Raw genomic sequence first — 11,518 nt, 5'->3', positions numbered from 1 at the left:
TTTTTTACCAAAATGTAATTGGTTTATGGTGTGTTGAGACCAGTGTAAAATTCTATGGGTTTATAGTAAAAGATTTGTAATAGTTTCGTATACCTAGTATACCTAGATAAGTTGGCTGAACTCTGTTAATAATAAGTACGTTTAATTTTACCGTTTACACAAATCTAGTTATTCTGTAAATTTGATTCTAAAAATATTTGATAAGCAATAACAATCGATGATAATTCATAAAAAAATATTTGATAAGACCTCATCGAATTGTTGGTAGATCCATTTAACTTTTAAAATTATCTTAACATTTGAATCTTCAAATTATTCACAAATTATGTTTCCTATAAATTCTCCTGAATCAAGAGAAAGAACAAAAATTAAGTGGAATGCACAAATCAAAGTAAGGAAGTGAACGTTGATCCACACAAAATAAACGATACAATCAAATAAATATGGATGCTTGTAACTAAATCCAAAGTCCAATTGGAATCCAATTCAGAAAAACCCAAACCGAATGAAGCTTAGGGGATTACACTTCACTACTTCATATATCGGATAAAACTCGATTCAAATCAAAATTTGAATTAGTTTAGAAAATCCAAGTTAACTAAACAGGTACCTTTTTGGGCAATTTGAATAATTTTTATGAGTTTTTTTTGTTAAATCATATGCTCTTTTGAATTCTTTTAATAATTTAGATTGCTTTGCCAGGTTTTTTGAGTAATTTAGATACATTTGAATACTTATGCATATTTTTGATAGTTTTTTTTTCTAGATCTTTTGTTATTTCTGAATCCGACCCAGAAATTAAAAAAAATATCAAAACGGAACTAATGGGTATGCTATTAAAAAAATATCGACATAAACCTGAAGTTATACAATCAAGCATAAATGACTGAATTCGAAGTAAAACTCTAAGGCATAAAGACAATTAAAAATATACCAATACTAAAAGGCTAAGCTTTTCACATGAGTTTATATCTACAAAAAGAATAAAAAAAAAACTAAATAGTAGGAGAAAGAAAGATAAATATACGAGGTATGTTCCTAGGGGCGGATCCAGAAATTTACTTAGACCGTGGCACCTACATATTTTAATTATAACTAATGAAATAATTAATAAATTTTTTTTAGATGTGTGATATGAAAAATTGGTACTGAGGAACGTGAAAGAAAATTCTCCAAATTAGTTTTACACACTATTATATTTCCATAGGCACGTAAAAAGTATATTAGCAACCTATAAATAACGAGAAAAAGCATAAAAATTTGAGATATGAACTTACTTTTCTGAAGAGAAGCACGTAAGGATAAATATCTATATTATTAAAACTTAAGTATTTTTTGGTACTGTTTAGAAACTTAGATAGTAGATTAAATGAAAGTTGTTTGGAAACAATGATAACATATTAATTTTTTTTTATTTACATATTTACTCACTCTATTTCTTTCTCATTTACAGATTCTGTTGTTTAGAAACTTGGATGGCAAATTAAATGAGAATTGTTTGGAAACACAGATAGCAGATTCAATATTTTTTTTAATTTACACATTTAGCCATTGCATTTCTTTTTTATTTACAAATCTGCCACTTCACTTAAAATAAAAAATTTTAATTAATTAATTACAATGAATTGTTATTTCTTGTTGTTGAAATAAAAAGACAACCTGTAATATATAGTATATATTAATCTGCTACACTACAATTTTCAAGAAAACCAAATATCATAAAATTAATAATAATTCAAAAAAACCTACTGTAAAAATTAAATCATTTTTAAATAAATAAGCAAAAAAAAATCAATAAGTTAATAAATGAATATTACAATTACATCAAATTGCATCAAGTTATAAAATTATAAATATAATATTACGTACAGATAAAAAATTATTATCAAACATTTATATCATAATATAATATATTATACTCTAAATATATTTTACATAACATAAAAATATAAATTGACATTTTATAAAATCAATGGTTTATAAATTTACATTGAACGCAAGTTAAATCCAATATCAGCGCGGGGGCGCGGGTCAAGATCTAGTTATGGTTTATAAATATTAGAGGAATTGTTATTGGGCTAGATAATAAAAAATTGTATTCAAAGTTGGGCTATAATACACAGATTTATTTTAATTGGACTGATTCATGGAAATTGGGTGGGGCACATCATTTTTGTCTTTGGTTTGGACTAGAAATAAACTAATTTAGTTACTAAGGAAAAATAAAAAACAGTATGTGGCACGTGCCCCCACCTTCTTTGGTGGTGGATCCGCCCCTGTGACCCTTTATGCAAGTCTCTTCGACAATGGGAAGAAACGGCAATGCCACTTGGATTCTTTCGATCACATAATTTTGCTTTGGATCTAAAATATTTAATTACTTAAAAAATATAATAGTATAATAATCATAAGAGACTTAATGTGAGAAATGATCCATGTTGATGCTCTAATATCCTTGATGGAGAGAATGTTCACGTCAGCATAAAAATTTCAACTAATAAATTCATTAGAACATGCAACCTCATCTCAGAACATGTAAAAATACTAATTAACTAATTACATTTGCATGCGAAAATCGATCTCTTTTCCCAAAGGGTAATTCTCATAAATAGACAATTTTTAAGTTTTGGTCACAAAAATAGACTACAAGAAAGAAAGTGACCAAAATATTTCATTTAATAGGTAAAAAGACCTTAATATCCTAGATATATATTAAAAAATTAAAAATTATTTTTTTAATAGTTTTAGATTATATGTTTTCAAATTCGAACTTTTTTTTAATTTTTTTTTATAAATTGTTTTTTCGAAATGTTTTTGAGTTTTTTTTTGAAATTTTCATTTTGTAATTCGAAAATACTTTTTGCAACTATTTTTAAAAATTTTATTTTCAAATTTTTAATATTTATTTTTTATTTTATAAAATTTTAAACTTCAATTCCAAATCTTGACCCCTTAATTTTAAACCCTAAGGTTCAGATTAATTAGCCGTAGGAGTATAAATGTATATTTGCCTCTTTAATTAAACATTTTAGTCATTTTGATTCTTAGAATTTATATTTGTGACCACTAACTTTTTTTCTTTCCCAAAATCATTAAACGCTCAACCTTTGTTTGGGATTCATGGAATTTTGATCACAACTTTAAATAACTTAGCAATGCCTCATTTAAGTATCAATTTCTCTTTCTTCCTTCCATCTCACCCTAATCTTCGATCAAACTAAATGATCAAATCGAAGTAGAACTCTAAGACAGAAAAACTCATTCAAAATAGTCACTTAATGTCTTAATTAGAAACTAGATTTTGACCCGTACTTAGAAAGCGCAAATTTATTTTTGAAATTAAACAAATTCTTCTTATATACTTTCTATATTAGATAATGTATATGTTTGGGTAAATTTACTTGGTACATTGAACCGTACTAAATTAAAAAAATCCCAAAATTAAGCTAAATTTCATAAATATCCGAACATATCCTATATTTTTCGAATAAAAAAATAAAAACCAAACTAAGGACCAAATGAGTACTTAAATTTTTAAAATACAAATTATATACCTATTAAACATAACTAAACCATTAAAAAAATTATACTATTAATGTAACTATATGTGGTAATGATCACATCATGTATAAACATGTTTGAATAATCTGTCATATATTCATGAGAATTTATTGTTAGAGTAATTATATAATAGATTATGTGAGAGTAATAAATCAGTTCATTTAAATTATGTAAAGTATTTATAGTTAGAGAAAAAATATAAGGTAAAACCAAATAAATAGTTAGGTCTAATGAAATGGTCCAACAACTTTGTTTAAGTAGATTTTTTAGGACTCCTTCCCTTTGAATAGTATAGATAACCAAAGGCACCAAAATAAATGCAACTAATACCAAATCAAGCAGGAAAATGAAGCCGTTAAAAATAGTTTTACTATATCGGGTCGAGCAAGGAAATGTTGGGTCTGCATTCTGTCTTAACGCCGAGGAAGCTAGGATTCTTTGCTCGGCGTCCTCCTCCTGAGGTGTACCGGAGCCGTTGCCTGCCGCCTCCGTCCAAGCCGCTTAGAGCCACTTTCGGATGAGTGTTCGTGCTAGTTCCCCGTAGCTTTACTCTGGTTTCTTCTCGTAACTGAGAGCTCAAGAAGTGCTTGGAATTGAGAGTATATGTTATTGTTTGTTCTAAGTTATTATTAACGTCAGGATTTCCACTTGTGGTTGTCTTGATTTTAATTCATGTGTTTCTTAGGAGTTTTTTTAAAAAACTTTTTTGCGGCTTCTAAGAACATAATATTTTTTAATTCTAATACAATACAGAAGAACTACCAAAGTGTTTCAAAGAAGGGTTTTCTTGACGTAGGTTTGCTTTTGGTCTAGATCAACTTAAGTTAAATGCTATTAAGCAGATTCTGGTTCAAATTTGTAACCAAACCTTCATTCTTATGAATGATATTTACAATTTAGCAAAAAATAAAAATAATTTCATGCTACTAAAGTAAGATGACGAACTTAGGAATCATACACTACTCTTCTACACTAGTTATCTATTGAATTCTATATGTTCTAGTTATTATAAAGATTTTGAAGCTGAAATACTAAAACCAGTTTCCTCCATTTTCACAATTCCTCGTTCTCTTCCCTCGTATTGATTTTGATCTCAATTCATGTTTATATTTCTTAAAAGCCAACATATTACTGTTCCGGAAAAGAAAAACATGGTTCCCCAAGTTATTTCTGGGAAAACGGCCAATTCATACATCAACAAGATCAGGTCGCGGTCCCGATCAATACACACACACACACCATATGCTAAAACATACTTCAACTCAAATTATATTCAAATTTCATACGTCAACTAACACTTTTCGGTAAATTCATACATTGACCGTGTCTCCGTTAATCAAATATTGACGGAGTCTTACGTGGACTTAACAGATGATTACGTGGAAATTAAGCCCAAAACGACGTCGTTTTGTTGAAAAAAATTGTTTTAAATTGGTTTAAAGTGGGATTCGAACCCAGGTTACACACAATAACCTATTCCCCACTCGACCACTCTCCGATGTATGATTCATCGTTTTAATACATCACATATACATATTTAACATTCATATAGATTTTGGTTTTGTTTTCATTGAATAATGTTTCTCATTTCATGAGAATTTGATTTTTGTTTTATGGTTTTATTTATTTGATTTTCTATCTATCAATAACTATGTTTACCTTTCGTTGATTTTGAATGATCATATTTGATGTTCTTTTCTTATTTTTAAATTGTTTTTACTTATGTTTTGGTTACAAAATAGGTATATATCAGATACTTTAAAACCTAAAAACTAATTTTACTTATGTTTTGGTTAGAAAATAGATACAAATCAGGTACTCTTAAACCAAAAACCCGAACCCGAAAAGTATATCGGATTGTACCAGTTCTTTGAAAAATTACTAACTCTTATAGAACCCGAACCGGTCTCGAACTAAACTTTCACATAACCCGAATATGGCTGATTTTGATAAACTCGAAAAACGGAGACCCGATTGGACAGAACCAAAACCCGATTGGGATCCTGAATGCCAATGTCTAAAGATAGCTTTTTAGAAAAAATCACCAAAAAATCCTAAAAAAAGATTAAAAGAGATTTTATTAAAAAATAAATATATATTTAACTAATCTAGATTTATTGTTTAGAATTAAAGAGTGAGATTTAAAATTAAAAAATAAATATTAAAAATTTCAAAATAAAACATTTCAAGATAGTTTTAAAAAGTATTTTCAAGTTTCAAAAAGAAGCTCGTTGGCGGTTCATTGTTTTTAGTTTGTTGGCGGATCATTGTTTTTACTAGGTTTCCGGTCTCAAGGATAATAGTGTCAAGGTCAAGGATATACTCATATACCATTCGGATATACCGGTTCAACCAGTAGTGGGTCCGTGTCAGTATATTATTTATCTTTTCCTTGTTGGATCTGAAAGCGATCAAGTTATGCTTGTAGATTCTGTAGCCTAAGATTTTTGATCATTTTCTTTTTTTCTTTTAAACCAATTCAGAAGTCATTAGAATTTTCTCACTAATCCACTCAAATATTGATCTTATATTGGATTGAAAGTTCAGTGATTAGGTTTATGGTTTATTATTGAGAAGGTAACGTAATAACTATAATTTAGGATAATTTAGTCTTTGCTTGTTTAATGAATGCTGTTCCAGAATATATTTTTTTCTCATATCTATACTATTATTTATAAAGTAATCTTTTTCATTCGAGTTCTCACGTTAAAAGTTAGAGTGGTCAAAATCAATAATATCTTTAATGAATTTAATATATAATTAATTATATAATCAAAAACAATTTTTATTAACAATATATATTTTCATAAAAATTAGATAATTTTTAACGTTGAAAGTTAGAGTGGTTAATATCTATAATATCTTTAATGAATTTTATATATAATCAAAAACAAAATAATTTTTTTAAAAAAGATTTCTTATATATTTTTTTGTTATCTTAAAACATATTTTTCAATTATAAAATTTAAAAGTAAGATATAAAACAATTTATAATAAATTAAGTGGTTAAAGTCAATGTTACCCTTAATAAATATTTTATATAATTAATTACATAATTAAAAATGAAATTTTATTTATAATATTAGATTTTTTTGAATAAGATAATTCTTATAAATTATACTGTTTTCTTAAAAAAAAAATTCAATTATAAAAGTTAGGAAAATAACATATAAACAATTCATAATTAAATATTAATCAACTAAATTTGTATAAAGATATTGTTTTAAAATATTTCTAATATGTGAATGTTTTCTTTTAAAATTTCTGCACAATAATAAACATATATATTTTAATTAAATTTTTCATCATATATATATATATAATTTGGTGTTTGATTTATTTTTTTGAAAACATAAATAATAAGTTTTCATGCTGGTTTAGTGGTTTTTCATTACGAAGAAAACTATGTCCGGGTCACATTGGTTGTTGGCGCGGATCATTGTTTTTTTAAGGTGTAACCGGACCGGATAGTGTCGAGGACACGGATAGACCGGTCCAATCGGATGGTCGGTCCGTTTCAATAGAATAGACTTCACGATGAAGTTCTGCTTTTTCCTTTGTGATTCTGTACTTGAAAGAATATCTCTTCTTTACTTTTGATGTGTGATCTGAAAGTTAGATTCTTTTGTGTTTCGATCTTAAAACTCCGGCAAAGCCCATTTCGAGTTTACGAACAGATTTGATCCCCTGAGTGTTATAATATCATGACGATCAGAGAGTTACGGTCGGAAGAATCAGTTGGTGGTACTTGTCTGCTTCTCTCGCTTCCAGAAGATGTGTTTGCTGCTACCTCTCGTTTTCTATCTCCAAGCGACATTTGCAACCTAAGCTTATGCTGCAAAAGCCTCTGCGACCTTGTGGATTATTCAGAGAAGATATGGTTTGTGCAATGTGAGCTCGTAAAGGCTCTTCCTTTATCCGAAATAGTCCGGTGGCGAAGAATCGGGATCTCTTCTTACAAGGCTCTCTGTCGGTTTCTTGTGGAGGTAGTGAGCCCTCTTGTTGGGGTTTGGGTTCACCAAGAACCTGAGCTTGGGAATGTTGTCTACGTGATGCCTGGTTTCTTGTCTGTTGTTGGTTGTCGGATCATCCCACAAAAGGTTGGTCCTTTGGGGATTCAGGAAGGGAGGGTTATGTGGTCACCGGTGTTTGAGATCATCTGTGATCACGATGATGGCTCCACCAAGTTCTTCCTCCATGGAAGAGGCAGAGAAGGAAGTTGCGTGTACCCTGGTTCTGTTACAGGCATCATCGACAAGACTTGCAATGTGCTCTCACTCGAGGTTGAGCCGAGTCAAGAGAAGAAGAGTGGGGTTCCATTTCAGAAGCTTGATGATAGCGATAGAAGAAACTTAATTGAACTAGTGACAAGCCATGTAGGTGTACATGTATCTGAACCATTGAGTGGGAAGTTGTTTCCCACAAGGAGAGAAGATGAAGGGATGTTGTTGGAACGTAGAACCATGCTCCTTAAAATGCACAAGTTTGGTAAGAACCATGCTCCTACGCAGGTAGACATAAACGAGATGGGTGCTTCCCCATGTGTGAATCGCCGGAGATTTCTTAGCGCTGGTGACACATTTGGTCTTAGTCTCAAAGCTTCCTACACTGAGATGTCTTCTTACAAAGGGTGGCCAAGAATGGATCTCAACCGCTTTTGCCTGCACAAACTACCAATCAAGAGTCTTGGAGAGGACCAAGAGTATGCTGGTTTGTGGGGAGGAACGTTTGGGTGGCCACCTGGGAGATGTAATGAAGATAAAACCGGACATGCTTTTTATCTACTGATGCTCTCTTACGAAGAATCTAGAAAGAACAATGGGAAACGTCTTGTTGGGACGAAAATACTCGAAGGCAATGACTTTGTGCAGCATCCCAATGGAACACCAATGTTTGTATGGAAACGTCTTACAAAAACGTGTTTACCAAGTCAGTATGAGTCTGTTCCTCTTCCTCCGTGGCAATCTTGGAAAATGGAACACGCTGCAGCAGATATTCAAAGCTCTCTCCCATATCTTGTCTTGTTTTTGAGATATAAACTCATTGTTGAATGTCTTGTGACATCATTTGCCGCTTTACATTTACACTCGCAGGAAAAGATATCTCAAATGTTTCTGAGATTTCACTTACTTTATATATTTTAAACAATACGTTAACAATACTTGAATTTGTGTAATTTTCTCTTTAGTTCATTCAACAATACAATGTTTTATACTACCTCCTTTCCTTTTAATTGTTGTTGTAGAATAAAAGTTTCCTTGTGTCGTTTTAGAATTTCAATGCAAAATTTATTAACTTTATATGTTATATGTTTTTTTCATATCCTCTAGTTTTTTTTTTGTATTGACTGAAATGTGGTCAAATGTATAAATAATGATGTTTTATTTTAAAAATATACAAAATTAAATAGGCACAAATCTACAACAATAGGAAAAATCTAAACAAGACACTTTGGTGGCACGCATCCCCCACGAGCAATTGTCACTAACACACCGCAATACAAATCTTGACTTGTTAGAACACACAGCCTTGTACTCAACTTCCCCTCTAAGGACTATTTCTTCATCCTCGACATTAATTCTTCGTTGCTCTTAAAATAGCTTTTCACCTTAATAGCTATTATGGTTGGTGGAAGTCCAATATGGACAGGACTTAAATCTGGAATAAGATTAAGAGGGATTGCAGAGACACCTTGAAAAGGAAATGTCTGCAAAATTTAAGTTGTTTATGAAGGATTAGTACATGGTTAAGAAGGCTATCATGAATATTATAAGAAAGAATATAAAATCATACAAACACAAAAAAAAAAAGAGATTTGAATCAATGTTTCTGTTATCAACATTAAACTCTCACTGGAAAGATTCTTTTGAGCTCCATTGTCCACAAACACAAAAAAACTTCAGTCATAGTTCGAAAATCTGTTAAAAAAATCACAAGAAAATCTCAAAAAGACCAACCACAAAGACATTAAAGTAAATTTTTGAGTGTAGAAGGTGAAGATGGCGAGAATACAATCTTAAGTTTCAAAAAAAAATGACTAAAAAATCCAATTGCAAAGATATTTAAGTAAATTTGTGAGTATATAAGGTGAAGATGACGTCAATACAATCTTAAGTCTCAAAACAACTAGAAAATCCAATAGCAACAACATATCATCAATTTATAATGAATCTGAAATGATGATACCTAGATAAGATAGGAGACACGAGATAATGAGACACAAAGACGACGACAGATCGAGGACGATGCAAGGGTGGATACGCGACAAATTGAAGACGAGGCAAGGGCACAGACGACGACGGATGGAGGACAATGCAGCCCTACGGAGGCGATATGGAGACGACAGACGGCGATACGGAGACGACGGCACAGCTTAGACAGCAAAACTTACGAAAACATTTTAAAATAATTTTCTTTTATTATTTAATAATTTAGGTTAAATTAAGATTAAGGGTAACCAGGTAATTTGCTATCATTAAATGAAACATTTATGTCTAATTGGGCCTTGGGTCTATATTTGGAAGAGAAACTTGGTTTAGGGATATCTATGGCCATTTTTCAGTAAAGTAAGAGATACTTTTATTTATTTTTATTATAATTTTACTATAAAATATACTAAGATTGTAGATAAACTCAATTCTATTATAAGGTGTATCCATTTTTTTTTAAAAAAAAATATAATATATTCAAATTCTCTAATGGATGATATATAACATCTCTCAAAAATTTATGAAAATGCTTTGAAATATGTAAAATATTTTTATAAATTTCATATATAAAATTCATTAAGGTCTTCCCAAAACATTAGGAAAATATTATTAAATATACATATAATTAACATTCAGTAAGGTGTTCAAAATATATATATATATATATATATATATATATATATATATATATTTATGAAGGTTTTCCTAAATACACATTTAAGAATTTATTTTAAACTAATATTGATGAAAATATTTCTAAAATTTTATGAAGATATTATACATATTTTAGGTTGATATTGTATTTATTCAGGAAAACCTTCCTAAACTCAAATTAAAAAAGATATACTAAACTCAAATTTCAATGTAATAGTTGCAAACATAGAATATTTCAGATTGCAAATTTCGACAAAAGTCTTGTATAGACAGCGTGCAAATTCTTTAAAAATTATTGTATGTTTTATTTTTATTTTTTAATTATTGGTTTATTTGATTAATTCTAGTATAAATATGTGTATATTTATTTTATTTTTATTTTTAATGAATGTTTTTTTGAAAAATATCATTTGCTATTTTAACGATAAAAAGATGTTTTAATATTATTTGGCAGTATTTTTCAAAAAAAAAAAATATATTATTTGGCAGTATTTGATTTTTAAATTGCAAATAGGTGAAAATAATTGGGTCTCACTTTATTTTTTTAAATGCACAACCTTGCCATTTTAATAGTTTTTACATTTAATAATATAATTTCATAAGCACACAAATAAAAAGTCAAGAATATATAGTTTACTGTTATTAAGTCGTATAAATTCTAACTTTATAATTTTCTCATTTGTATAGAAATTTTATATCCTTTCTAAAAAAATTCAAATAAGATTAAGACAATTGTCAGGTTAATTATATTTAAATAAATAATAAATATAAGACGAAAAATAAATAATTATCAGATATTCTAGGATTTTTTACTTTGGTGTGTATAATCATTTACATATGCTATCAACAACTTTTAAAATGATCATAAACTCCCCAAGCAAAACTGATTCTGAATTACTAAAAAAACATTTCTTTTATTTAATATTAAGAGTTTTGGAGCCGAAACCAGTAATCCCCTCTAGGTATTCGGTTCTTTACCTTTGATTACCACACTGGGGCAAGACAGAGGACTTATCGTGACGCCTATGGACCAATTTACGATGTCTTCGTCGCTGACATATGCCAAGCATCTTCGGCATCATATTGATCATATC

General features: G+C 29.4%; 1 protein-coding gene across 1 annotated transcript; it reads left to right on the top strand.

Moving 5' to 3' along the window:
* The first annotated feature begins 6,797 nt into the window (after positions 1-6,797).
* LOC117133571 (F-box protein At5g39450-like) lies at positions 6,798-9,595 on the top strand. Its single transcript, XM_033290085.1, has one exon. It carries the CDS (start codon positions 7,266-7,268, stop codon positions 8,703-8,705), a length of 1,440 nt encoding a protein of 479 aa, XP_033145976.1. The 5' UTR covers positions 6,798-7,265; the 3' UTR covers positions 8,706-9,595.
* The last annotated feature ends 1,923 nt before the right edge of the window (positions 9,596-11,518 follow it).

This window comes from Brassica rapa, chromosome A04, assembly GCF_000309985.2.
Source record: "Brassica rapa cultivar Chiifu-401-42 chromosome A04, CAAS_Brap_v3.01, whole genome shotgun sequence".
NCBI lineage: Eukaryota > Viridiplantae > Streptophyta > Magnoliopsida > Brassicales > Brassicaceae > Brassica > Brassica rapa.
Note: the sequence above shows the minus strand (reverse complement) of the source record. Positions and strands in the feature narration are given on the sequence as shown.